The 14,090-nt window shown below is 43.0% G+C and overlaps 1 protein-coding gene across 3 annotated transcripts in view; it reads right to left on the minus strand.

The window, feature by feature from the left end:
- Window positions 1–14,090, minus strand: part of LOC102307063 (signal-induced proliferation-associated 1-like protein 1) — a 37,513-nt gene that overhangs the window by 14,143 nt on the left and 9,280 nt on the right. The window contains exons 1-7 of one of the 3 annotated variants that reach the window (XM_005916882.3): window positions 10,813–13,970; window positions 5,172–6,865; window positions 4,917–5,047; window positions 3,634–3,822; window positions 3,297–3,471; window positions 1,484–1,587; window positions 1,077–1,234 (exon numbers count right to left, since the gene is read on the minus strand). In XM_005916882.3, coding sequence (XP_005916944.1) covers window positions 1,077–1,234; window positions 1,484–1,587; window positions 3,297–3,471; window positions 3,634–3,822; window positions 4,917–5,047; window positions 5,172–6,663 — 2,249 coding nt within the window. In that variant the 5' untranslated portion in view covers window positions 6,664–6,865; window positions 10,813–13,970. Of the gene's footprint in view, window positions 1–1,076; window positions 1,235–1,483; window positions 1,588–3,296; window positions 3,472–3,633; window positions 3,823–4,916; window positions 5,048–5,171; window positions 6,866–8,430; window positions 10,789–10,812; window positions 13,971–14,090 lie in introns of those variants that run through there. The other 2 variants (XM_042218247.1, XM_005916881.2) reach the window with 2 other exon arrangements.

Here is a 14,090-nt window from a genome sequence, read left to right on the forward strand (position 1 = left end):
TTTGAGGAAGCTAAACCTTGTTAAGGACTCTGCAGGTCCAAAGCGATGTTCTGTGCCTTTGAGCCTAAAGATCATGAAGGATCACACCAATAATCTTGCAGCAAAGCTACTTCCTCTTTCTAAGAAACAGCAAATCACAGAACAGGAAAGCACTGACTGCGAAAAGGAAGAATAAAATATTTTCACCAGTGTCCCGTCTACATTAACATTTCATAATTTGCTTAAAAATAACATCCAGTGACTTTTGATAATTAACAGAAAATATAGCTCCTCATCTATAACATTGCTCATGTATTTATATTGCAGCACAGCTGCCACTAGACAGAGGAGTGATAAGGGAAACGGGCCCATTTCTTTAACCTAAGCCATGTTAATCTGGAGTAAAACTGGTCACACCAGCTAACAAATTCATCTTGGCCCAGTCCCCAGAAATACCATAAGCTATGATTGTATACTCAGAGTATATATACTCTGAGTATACAAAAAAATGGTTAAAGTACACAAGCTTAAGTAGAAGATGAGGTGGTACTGGACGGGGCTCCCTGGGATCTGTTTGTTAGAAAGTATGTGAACCAACACACTGTGCTGAAATCCATATTAAAACTAAATATGAGCATGTGCTCTGATTCAGTATCAGATTTATCAGGGAAGAATACCCCTTTGTCCTTGATCTGTATAAACACTTAATTTGGTTCCAAGCTAGACTTTAGTTTCCTTAATTCAGTTAAGGAAACTAAAGTCTAAAGTCAGTCCTTTGTTCAGCTAGCTTTATTCCTCTTTTGATGATCTTCCCCCTCACAACAAGACAGCTTGAGATATAATACATAAAGGCTTGCTGAGGTATAATAGGCCTCTTTTAAAGAGCCAGAAAGGGTACAATTAAAAGCAGAGTCACGAGCTTGTCAGCCAAGAGACCACAGTTGTTTTAAAACTTGTTTCTCCTTTATTGTCTTTTGTGAATTCTTTTCATTTTCAATTTCAGGTCAAGTTTAGGCACTAAAAAGTACTTGGTTAGTTTACAGATTCAAAACAGGCTGCTCATGTTTCATCTCTGCTGGTCACGCTTAAAGACCCACCTGTAGCATGTGCTGTCGGAGCAGGGGTTGTGTACTCGTACGATGATGAAGACATGTTGAAAGTGGGAGCGAATAGTCTTGGGAGTGAAAGGGTGAGCTCCGGGCTCCTGGAACACTATGGTCACTATGTCGTTCCCAATGTGCCGCTTTCTCAGCAACTAGTCATTGAAAAACAAGGAATTTTTAGAGAGGCGTGACAACTGAATGTAAAAGTCATACAAATGATTTGGTACGTTCCATTTACTGGCATTCAAAAAAAACCACATTCTTTAAAATGAAACCTGATTCCTGAATGATAAGTCATAACATTCCTCTCTGATGTCTTTGTGGTGCAAATAAAAAGAAGTTTTTCATTTCCGAAAACACAACTCAGGACATACCACGAAATTTGTACTCCCCATCTTTACCTGCTGTTTGTTGTTGGGCGTGTAAGGCAGCAGAGTAGACACATGGAACATGATCTCATAATCCTTGTATGAAGTGTACAGGGAGTGAGTGCCCGTGGAATCCGCTGCAGGAAAAATAGGAATACAGTGTTCAGACTCATTGTATCCCTACTGCCATTCATTTTTCTTTTCAGTGCTTTTTTGTGCAAGACAGGATGCAATTTCACTGTAGCACAAACAGCTACACAATAGTCAGCTGTGGATCAATGTCAGCCTGTCAAAGCTAATGTTAATAAAGAGAACAATTAATTGTTTTACTCATGCATCCTGTAAGGGAAGCTCGTTACATTTTTCCCTGCCATTGCACAACAAAGGGCTAGAATTACTAAGCAGGGAAAAATAGGCCGAGACCACAATCGCAAAAAAAATAATAAACAAATATAGGAGCAGAGAGTTCAATGTGCAAATGTATGGAAGTTGAATTCATTTCCAGTGTTACAGCTGACCTGTCGGATTAATGTAAATAATTATTATTTACTATCACATTCTGATTAATCGAATGCTAACGTATTTATTGAAAATGTGCGCGTCTATCTCATTTTTTTAAAATTTGCTGTGTGAGGCTGCAGATCTTTATTAAAGTCACGTACAGCACAGCCACCTGTGGGCAACAGACAAAATCTGAATTGTGGCAAAATACAAAATGATATTGAGTGAAACCTGAGCGTCATTATTACAGCACACTTCTCACATCTGTCTGAGTCACAATGGTAGTTTCATTTTGACATATAGCATGTTATTTAATTGATCTGATAATAAAGAGAAGGTAGATTTGTGGCGTTTAAACACAGCTCTGCGTACACGTGCTGCTGGTTAAAGACCTGGAAACAGAGGATTCAAACCTGTCTGTATCAAATGTGTAAAATAAAAAGATTACTATATGCTCTAAGTCCACTTCTGCTCTGTTACATTAAAATAACAGTATAGGAAACCAGCAGTATGTGTTTAGGCTGAGAACTCAGTGAAGAGGACAGAGGCCAAGCTTTAGCAATGCTAACCCCCACAGCTTTGAGCAATCCACCCATGGCAATTACATGTTAATTCTGATAACATCTCCCAATAAAATTCCAAATAAATCAACTCTCCTAGGAACAACTATCACAGCCATATCAGGCACAAAATAAGACATGCTTTTGTTTCAGCATTAAATAATGGCGCAATTTGCAGGAAATCACATGTATGATTCATTTAAATACACTCCTCCCCAAATTACGAGGTCTGAAAGAGGATTGTGTGTGATAAGCTCAGCTAAAATAACTCTGCCCATGCCTTTCAGTCAGAAACATCTTACGGCGTCTCTTTAGCAAATCCCAAAACAATTTTATTTGAAAGCCAAAAGTTTCGTACTATTGTAAACCAACAATAAATGTAGGGTAAATGATCTAGGGCCTCATTCATTCACCTAACGAATCTGTTTAGTCATGCCAGGCAACGTAAAAGTCCTGATATAGTCACAACACATCAGGTGTCATTTTATTGTCTAGTGCCAGCACTAATAGACTGTTGTAGCGGGCATGTTGGTCAGAAGGAACAGAAAGTCAGATAAAAGCGGAGAAGATAAAGGCAAGATAAAGGGCCAAAGTTCAAAAACTATAAAGTGTAATATGAAGAAGGGGAAATCCAAGTCACCATTCACATGATGTCTTACTTTCACTACCGAAACGAAACACTCTTATATGCAATCAGTTTCAGTGATCAGCGGGTTTAAAGATGTGTCACAACTTAGTACTATTTACTGTGTGTGTCATCTATAAGTATGCTGGGGGACTGTTACTTTTTGTGTCCAGCTGGGCTCTGTACTTGGTGAAGCCCCTGAGGCGAACCTTCTCCCCCAGCAGCTGGAGGAACTCTTCCAGGGCGGGACCGGCTACTTCGTTGTTGTACATTTCCTCCTCTGTGCTCTGCCCTGCTCGGCAGTACATCACTCCCACTTTTACCTGAAAACTCAGCTGGGAACAAGCAAAGACACAAACATGACAGTCAATTTATTTCTTTAATCTACTTCAGCAGTGAGCAGGTTGAATAAAAGAATTCCTATTCAGTTATTATAAACACACGTTGCAACACTTTAAACTTTCAATCCTTTGGAAAATTGTTTATTTTCCGCCTACCCCTTGTTCATCCAGTTTCATCAGCTGCTCAGTGACTTTGGGTGTGTTGAGAGCCAGTCTGAGGCAGGAGAGATCCAGCTCAGGCAGAAGATACTCCAGTACATCTTTAATGGGCAGACCTCGGCTGGTGCCATGCTTAGAGGTGGAAGGCACTGCATCTTCTAGTATAGAACCTCGAAGAGTTATCAGCTGGAAACGCAGAGATGAAGAACAGGAGATTACAGTGCGGAGCGCGAGAACCAAAGGAATGCACCTCAGGAATTTTTAATGCGCTTTGAACTCTTGGAGATGAAACGCAGTGATAACAAAACATGCCTGCCCTGACACATGGAAGGAAACACAGGCTGCTGTGGTTCTTAAAGTCATAGCTGCCTCTTATTCAACCATTAAGAAGTTATGTGAAAACACAGAACAATCACAAAGTGCAACCGAGGAAGAAGAGGAGGTGGAAGGGCTTGTCTAAGCGCTCTGTGTACACAAAGTGTGCATTGTGCCGGGCTCTGGGACTGAGCTCAATCACTTGGCTATCATGAGCAGCTGGAACGGATGGAGACTTTCTCTCTCCTGCAAGCTTGAGGCTGTGCTGGGCTTGTTTTTACAATAGACCTGTGTTCCCCATGTCTAGAAGGTATGGTGGGGGTGTGCTTAGGTAATTCAGGCTAAAGTGTGGGGGTTTAATCACATGCACCTGTCCTGCCTCAGTCCACAACAAACAGCCCCAGGCAGATGCCTTTATCCACTGTCTGGGAATGCATGTCCATATAATCCCATAACACAAAATTCAAAATCCAATATCCCAAGCCAAACACAGAAGACAGGGGAGCTAACACAACTACTAAATATGAGTCTATTTTTACTGAAACAAAGACGTAAAGTTCTCCGCACAGCGGTTTTAGGTTGCTGACAGGCCTTGGAGGCTGGAGGATGAGCGCACTTCCTGAAGTTTCTTCACACATTGCTGATATTGTGAGACAGCTGAATAGCCCAGGGGTTGGTTGCATAACCAAAAAAAAAAAAAACCAAGGACTGAGACTTATTTTACCTTGAGTTGGTCTTCCTAATATGGGAACATAGAGTTGTTGCAATAAACACACCTTCTATATGGTTATATAAGGTCTGTGGTGCATGTATGACACCCTAAATCCAAAGAAGCTTGCTTCACAGACAAGCAAAGTAATTTGTTTCCCACACTGGTGAAATGCTGTGGGCATATTTTTCCACAGTAGACAGGAATAGCACGAAGTTACGCTGAGGTTCCATGCAGGACGGACACTATATCTGACCTCGCTGGTCCTGAAGATGACACGATAGTTATACTGCTGGCCATGCTCCTTGTCCTCCTCCAGCTTCTCTCTGCGCATGCTCACTGCCACTGGACCCAATGCCTCATCTAGCCCAAAGTAGTTCCAATGATCTGAGGTAGAAGTAGTAGTACAATTAAAAACTGATCATGTATATTCAACAGCACTACTTCTTTAAACAATAAATCCATCTATATGCTATGACAGCTGTAATGAAAGCAGGTGAATGCATCTCACCCCTCAGGTAGAAGAACTTCCGATAGTAGTAAGCTCCCAGGTCCACGTGCTCCACAATGTATTGTTTGCCCTTGTCGCTGAGCGTGCTCGGGCCCTCCTTTGGTCCCTCAAGAACTGCTACTCCAGCATTGGTTAAGTGTGTGCTCACAGATGTTTCGTACAAGTTATTTTCCCCACTCAGGGTCCCTGAGCCACAGTTTCCAGCTCCGCCACCCACAAGCCCATGATATCCTGGCCCATTAGCCCCCAGCTTGCGCCTCGCAATGCCATCGGCACCGATCTCATTGCGGAAGCAAGGGCAGCTTAGCAACATTTCGTTGCTTTGTTCATCTCCAGCATCCAGGCTAGGACTGTCCCTGGAATTGAGATCTTCCTGGCTTCCACTAGGAGAGCTATAAGGCAGGCTGTGGGTGGATGACAGAGTAGAGGTAGCAGAGGCCACGGCAGCGGCAGACGCTCCCGTGGTGGTGTTTTTCCTCTTGCCTGCAGTCTGCCGCAACTGAATAATTTCATTGAGGTCAAAAAGCATGCTCTGAACATCGTAGTGAGCGAACCCTTTCTGACACACCCAGGGCTTGAGAGGAGGGCCCGTGTCATCCGTTCGGCTGTCCTCCACATCAGACCCCGCTTTGGGGGAGTCGGACTCACCTCGCACGTTCCTAAGTTTACGGAATATAGACTCGCCTCCTGTTTCAGACTTTGTGCGTCTCTTTGGGGGCTTATCTCTGTCCTTCGCCTTAGGAGGATGACCGTCTGTGACATCCTCCTGAAGATCAAGAATCCCTTGCTTGGATGCAATATTCAGCATGTCCTCCAGTTTCTCTGGAGCGGGGCTGCGTTGATCAACTTTGTCGCCTTGATAGCCCTTAAGCATTTCAAAGAAGCTGTCTCCAGCTACTCCATGTTGATCTATCGAGGAGGTGCTGCCATATTCACGGTGAAGAGGGGACAATTTGGCTCCCGATGATGGACCCCACTCCTCCCCACTGTCTCCACTGCCTTCCATCTCACCAACAGTCATGTCACTATTGCTGCGCTGGCGGATGCGTCTCTGCCGTGGGTTTCTATGTGCAGGACCTCTATAGTCTCCTGGAGCGAGGTAACGGGTGTCAGGGCTGTAATTGTTAGCCTGGGACTGGGCTCGATTCTTTAAAGTGTTGTGGATGTTACGCAGCATTGTTGAGTCCTGAGGGCTCATTATAGAGCCTAACTTTATGTGACTTTTTCCAGCTGAGGGCACAGCAGAGTTCTCAGGCTCCGTAGATGAATGCCACAGAGGCATCGTAACGTCTTTCCTTGGGGGCCAGTCGGCCACACGAGCCCGTACACCCATTTTAGGCACTCCTGTGCTCACAGTGGCGTGGATGTTGTCAGTGCGGCTTGAAACAGGAACCCCATTGGCCATACGCAGGTGGCGGGTGTAAAACTCATCACTGGCGGGGACCGAACCCCCAACGGTACGCTCCATGGGTGGGTGCTTCAGGCTGGTCATTACATAAGTGCCAAAGGCAAAAGGCACTCAGCAGGTGAGCATGGCTGCCTCTGGGATGGGGCACTGCTCTCTGACCTCATGAGCCATTTGATTGTCTGGATTAAGAGGCAAATTCACCTCATCAGCGCTCAAGACGGCTTTATGCCTCCTTACATGTGTCGAGACTGCCACACGGCATTTTCCACACTCCAAACACCCGCTCCTGGAAACAAAAGAGAAATCAGTAAGTGCATAGAGTAATATTCTAAAGAGCCATAAATGAATACGCATGATGAGTCACAAGGCTTTTTCCTGTCATAAATAAGACTGGAAATAAAGGAAAACAAGCAGTGTAGCAGATATTATTTAGAGCATTCTTTATATTTATTAATTAACACCACCTCTGCAGTACATTTTATATTAGTGTAAAATATCTACTCTCACGAATAGAGGGCATCCTTTCTTCCAACCTTTCCCCAAAAACCAAAAACAAAACACACAAGGACAGAAATATGCAAATGCTTATTTTCTATAAAAAGCAGTATATATGTGGGATGCACGGACCTGCCTGGAGAACAGAATGTGAATTCTTTTCTCTTTTTAAAAACCGGTGAAAATTCAACGGCACGTTCAATTTCAGATAAGGGAGCCTACTTTTCAAACCAATTTCAGCATAACCATTGTGGGGAAACACAGAAAGTCTGCCAAATTATAAAAAGAGGTTAACAGTGAGTGCATGTTTTTTTTTTTCCTTGAAAGTCGAAGCCATTTCCTTAATAAGATCATTTATGTAGATGGAACATGAGTGAGAGAACAATCTAAATATCTTCAGCTGGCAGACTTCTAGCTCACCCCTTCTCTGACATCTCCTCGAATGCCCCTTTAAATAGCCAAACATTAGTGATTTGTATTGCTTAGTCGCACTTGTCAGGATCAAATATGTCAAGCTGCACATCAAAAAGCAAAGTGGCCCTTTGAAAGTCATCTGAAAAGTGGGTGATGATCCTCTGCCTGACAAATCAGGCCAATTTGGCAGTGAGACACTGAGGGAGATTAAGGCTTTACTTTCACTTGGCCCTGACTGGCTGTGGCTGTGATCACATTAGCCACCAGCAACGAGAGCACTGTGACGGTCCTATAGCACAGCCACCTTCACACTGCATCAAAACATCAGGAGCAGTTCAAAATCATGCAGTCCTTAGCAGAAAGAAGGCCCTCACCTTTGTTTAAACCATACAGAATTAAGGAAATGGAAGCATTTCATCAAAGGCAACAAACTACAATGTATGTGAAAGTGGTGCACAGTATCACGTGACCGGCAACGTTGCCACAGTGGCACAGTTAAGTGAGAGATGGGCCAAATATTCCCTAGATGCTTTCCTCATATGTTTGATATATCAACATCGATTTATAAGTCATGCAAAGAGTGTAAGCACAAAATCTCAAAGCTCTGCAGATGATTCAGTTTTCAGAAAGCCTTAGGCAAATCAGCCAGAGTCAGCCTAGCTTCAGTACACAGAAGAGTGCTTTCTGACAACAAATCTTTAAGCCTGTGCATATTATGCAGCAGAGTGGGATTCTGCAGGCCCAATATTGTGCAAAAAACATGCAGCATTAAATCATGCAGTAGCAATTAAAGTCATAAATCCTGCTTGCAAAATGTAGCATGCGGAGGCTAATGTGCTTACAGGCTTTTGCACTGTTTTTGCACAAACAAACTGTGAGCTGAAACAAACATGAAGACTTTCAAATCAAACCCAGTATATCATTTTAATGGGTAGAGCTTACAAGCAAAAATGGCCTCGGATCACATCATTCGACCTTCATGTATCTTTTGAAATCTTCAGCGAGAGCATAATCAAGTAGGATGACAGGCAGCATCTCCAATATGATCTTCAGTCTGTCAGACAAGGAGGGTTTCCTGCTTAGCTGAATGGACATCAATTGTTTGGGGCATGGCAGTAGATTATGTGCCTGGAGCAAATTAATAAACACTCATTATTTATTTAAAAAAACTAATTCATGTCCTACTAAATCTCTCTTTCTCTCACGTTTATAGGAGTGAAAATAGTCAGGGAATGCAAGTTAAACCATGCGTCTAGTCCCAGAGCGTTGGGCCTCATTCCCTTATGCCGCCGAGCGTCCACAGGGACAGAGAGATGAATTGAACTAACACAGGACACACATGCGCACACACATGTCCCAGAAAACAGGCCTCTAATCTCCTCGCTGACAGTTACGCAGACAGACGGCTGACTTCATGGTCCTGTCAGATTAAAAGAATAACTATAGCACTGAGACTTGGAGTCTTGTGTTGGCTGAGAGCGGGGAAAACTTAATAAGAAACAAAGATAAAACCTAACGATTCACAGGATAATGCCGTCTTGTTCTAAACCATCCTATCAGTCTTTTTCTATTTAAAAAAAAAAAGAAAGAAGATTTTTCCACATCTCAGTGGGACGTGTCTAGACAGCTTCTGCATGCTGACCAAATTTGGTTAACTTCCTGTAATTGGGGCTCTAACCTCTGAGTGTAGACCATGTGACCCTACCTAGAGATGAGAAAAAGAGCAATAAAGAGGTGATGATTTTATGACATGCCTCTCATGATCTACAATTTGTTGATTGTGTGCTTCTGGGGATGAGACAGAGTAATGAGTTTCTTGGAAGCCTCAGTGTGTGTGTAATTCAGCTCATGCAGTGGGGCCTTCCAGACACCCATGAAATCAAAGGTGGAAGACAGACAGCAGTCAGTCAGCAGGAACGGTGAATCGTGCAGTGAATCACAAGCAAGGCTATGAGAATGTCCTGAGTCATCATCATTAAGGCACAGCTTGGCTTACTAGACTTATATTAAAAAAGACTGTCTCCTGAAGGGGAGTCCCATTTGCTGATGTTGATGAGAGAAAGGACAACATGCTGCAGTTGAAAGAGTCTTCCCCCTCGGGTCTCCCAACAGAGGGGGAATGAAGTTTCCCAGTACAACAGGCAAGTGTATCCAAAGCCGAGACAAAAGAGCCGAAGGATTGCCCTACAAGCTTGTAATTACTGCGTGCTTGAATGAGGCTAAGGGGCTGTTTGCCTGACACCATTGGCTTTCAAACAGGCACCCTACCATTTAGTCCATCGGCTCTCTCTGTGTACTAATCTTTCCCCGCTCTAAGGGTTGACAGGGCTGTTGGGCAACAGACACAAAGGTCCCTCTGTCCAAGCTTGGTCAAAAACTGGGGCCTCATTCCAGCACAGTGAAGTCTTTGAAAATTGCCTGGCACGGGAACCTCACTATAGCTGTGTGTATGCGGCCGCCAGGAAAAACCAGATTAATTAAATGCAAAGCGGAACTGGAGAGATAGAGATGGAGCAAATATCAAACCAGAATTTGGAAAGAAGGGAAACAGACTTATTTTTCTAAAAAAAAAGAAAAGTAAAAGGCAAAAGAATAATGTCAAAAAAAAGGGGGGAAAACTATCTGTATGAGATTCATAACAGGATCGATTAGCTGTTCTGTAATACACTCACTCACAGCTGCAACACATATTAACTAGCAGATAACTGAGGGTTAGGGAGAAAAAGGGAAAGCTATCATGTCTGGGAAAGATGAATGCACTATAAAAGGAGCCAAAAAGAAAAAAAGACAGAATACATAGGGAAGCCAAAACTCATCTACAACTGGCCACAATGTCATGCACCAGCCAGAAAGAGACTGATGTAATAATAGTCAAGCCAGACTCCTACACAGCATTTCTTTTCATGTAGAACTTCCAGATGCACAGGACGTAGCAGAGCAACTTCACTAGTTCCTTCTCTCTGTTTGACTCTCCCTGTCTTTCTCTCTGCCCTTCCCCACCTCTCCCTGCTGCCTCCTCCTGTTCACAGATCTGGCTGAGAACCAGGCACGAACCTGCCCGTCCATCTGATTGAGCAAACCTGAGAACCTGACACCTTCAGGGGAAAACAAGGCAGGCATGCTGGCAGACAAACAACACTAGCATCATCCAACTGCGAGCAAAGATCCTGGAATTCCACCAATTTCAGTGGAGGAAGTGATGAACATCTGTGTGCATGGAGGGGAAGAAGTCGGGCATGTTTAGGCAATGCTGTCTGCCCAAGAGTTATAAAACACCTTTTAAAAAAAAAAAAAAAAAAGCTTGTCTTCTATTCTTGCAGTTACCTTAGACTGAAAGCTTTGGTCTAGGTTGTACCCGCTCTGGGTGAAGTGGAGTGCCACACTGAGAACTGGGCCGATGTGTAGTTGGAGGACTTGAAAACCCAGTGGCAGTGTATCGACATTCATCACATCCATTGTCCTGTAGTGCGCCGTTGTGCTAACGCTCCTCTGCCTTAACGCTGGGCCCCCCTCGCTATCACTGCAGCACAGTTCAGTGAGTAATGGGCAGCGCTAACCGCTGGCAAAGTGAATTTCACTCACGGCCGTACACGAGACGACAGTTCTGGAGGAGAGCCAGAACACATTCATTGCCATTATCTCCAGCAGGGCGTCCTCGTTCCTTCCTCTCCTCTTATACAGAAAGCACTTCAGCAGGGTTTCACGTGGGAGACACAGCAGAATAAACAGACACTTGAAACACTTTACATAGTTTATAGTTAGCAACAGTAAACCCATTCCTATATCCAATTATCTGGGTGGGCCCCAAGTTCTGACAATGAAAGCCTTTGTCCAACTCCTACAGTGACACTTTTTAAAAAAACAAAAAACCCAAAGCTAATTGCACAGCTAAGTGCTTAGGTGGTCTACTTATCTAGACTAAAGAAGAATTACTACCTCTTCTGTTTAACACCTGATGATAATCTGTCAAAGAAAATTGTCTTAAATAGGTTTATAGTTGATTTGAATTATGCTATGCTATAACATTATGTACAGTCATTTAATTTATGAAGACAATGGTTTAGAGCCTCATATTTGACTGAGACAGTTTAGATATAATCCCATCATCTTTTACAGATTGTGGCTTAGAAAGAGCAGTGGAGAAGAAGCAGTGTGCTGCTGCCTGAAGAGGAATGTAAAAAATTCTAATGAGGTGGCCGCCTAGCTGCTGAACTGCAGCAGTTCGGAGCTGGGTTTTAAAAGTGGAAGTCTGCTCAAGGCTGTACTTTCCCTCTCCTTGCCCTTCCTCCCTGCCTGCCTACAACCCTAGGACTCCATTAGAGACAGGGAGCTACTGATGCACATAGACAGGTACATGCAGAGACAAAGACCCGAGCACACACACACGTGCACACACATTCATGCACAGCAAAACCTAGAAAATAAGACAGCAAAGTCTACAGAAACAACATCTACACAACAACAGAGATTGTGCTTATGAGAACAATCCCTGGGAACTGATGACTGATGGATGCCCGTTTCTGAAGCTAAACCACTTGTTGTTTAATCATAAACAGCACTTTTGTGTCTCGCACCGGTCCGCTGAGATGTTATTTCTGGAAAACCTGTCTCAAACCAAAAATATCTTTTCTTTGAAATTTCATGTTTGACATGCAAATTATGGTCTCTTTATGATCTCCGTGCAGAAACTACTCAGACTGCCCAGAATAAAAAGATCACCCTATGCACAATTCAACTTTCCAAAGATACCTCTTAACAAAAATAAACAATAAAATGTAAAATGTCTGTGAAAATAAATAGGCTGGCCAAATATAATCTTTTTTAAATGCTTCTGTTGTCACTGGAAATCTTTATTGCCATTTCTTCTCAAACTGTGCACTGCAGACACTGTTCCCAGGTGGAAGCTGGTGAGGGATTTTATTCTTGTTGCCTAGCGATGTGAGGATGTTGCAATGAGCATGTAATTTACACGGATGCTCTGACTAGCCTGCTGTTCATTTCCTGGTGAATAACCTGTTCTCTCACTACAGATCTGTGTTGCTTGTGGACTTTTACGGAGGTGTATGCTGAATTAATAAAATTATTTTATCCAAGTATAAGCGTTTAAGACTGGCCAGCACCGCAGTCTTGGATAAGCACCGAAAATCATGGTCAAATAATTAATTCAGCAAAGTAGTGAACAACTTTGTACATCCATTTCTGTGAACAATTTCTTCTTCTTTTTCAACACAGCATCAAGGGTTAACAATTTGTCTACCTCAGTACCAAGAGGCATCTTTGGAGTCTCCATTTCTGGGCACAGTTTACGTGCATTCACTTTCTCAGTTTCTCCATCGGAAGCATGAACGCTTTGGAAAAACCTTGGCTCTAAAACAAAGAGATTCTCTGTGTGTGGCACCGGCACTATGTGGATATAGTGCCATGAAGATAACTGCAGGAAACCTTGACACAACTGGTGGCATGTTGCCAGTAGCTGATGATAAAGACCAAAGAGCACTGTCACCTGACTCTCACCTGGTGGTACTCATTAAGCACAGTCAAACTGGCACTATCATTTGAGCTGTTTTTCCTGAGTAGCCACCAAACACAAGTTGGCCCACAGTAAGCGTGTCCACAGCAGTTCTGCCCTTTGGGGCCCTTATATGGGTTTTCTATGGGTAAGCCCACAGAAAACCCATATGGTACCCTTATAGGTTGGTTGCCATGTCCCATAGGAATTTTGCTTTTTGGGGCACCTTAGAGGGAAATCTGTGAGCATCCCACAGTGACTTTGCCCACAGAAAACCCATACGAGGTACATGTAGGGTTGCCCACATGGGGCCCATAGCAGTTTTGCCCTTTTGAGTCTCCACGAGGGTTGGCTCATGCAGGTCAATAGGCCATTCTTAATAAATGAAAAAGAGAGAAAAAAGACTGAGGTATACCAAATTACAAAAGAACTGGACTGAAAATCAATGATAACAGGTCTTATAAAGTGATAAATCCACAACATGTTTAGTTCAAACTGGTGTCAAGAAGTAAAGAGATCAAGAGCGGTTAAACCTCTCTTGACAGAGGTTCTGTCATGGTTTGGGGCTGTACTTCAACCAGTGCTGTTGGTGATTTTTCCAAAATTGATAGAGTTATGAACACAAAAAAGTATAATCAGAAGTTGATCCTCCATGCAATAGGATGGATTGGTAATTACTTTCTTTTTCAGCACGGCAATGATTCCAAACACGCTGTCATCCCTGGATAGAAAAACATACAACAGACCACCCTCAGTCATGGACAGGCCTCCCCAGAGCCTGGAGATAAAATTGAGGTTATTGTACTCTAAAAATCCTAGAAATGTGGTTTCAAGCCAGATGCTTACTCTGAATAACACTTTTAGGAATCTTGGAGTCATTTTTGATGTCATTCAATACGCATTTTGAACAAATATGTAAGACTGCTTTCTTCCATTTGTGCAATATCTCTAAAATTAGAAATATCCTGTCTCAGAGTGACTCTGAAAAACTAGTTCATGCATTTATTACTTCCAGGCTGGACGACTGTAATTCATTATTATCAGGAAGTCCTAAAAATTCCCTGTAAAGCCTTCAGTTGATCAAAACATGATG

Source organism: Haplochromis burtoni, unplaced genomic scaffold (assembly GCF_018398535.1).
Source record: "Haplochromis burtoni strain Fernald_Lab_line unplaced genomic scaffold, NCSU_Asbu1 Contig_16, whole genome shotgun sequence".
Taxonomy (NCBI): domain Eukaryota; kingdom Metazoa; phylum Chordata; class Actinopteri; order Cichliformes; family Cichlidae; genus Haplochromis; species Haplochromis burtoni.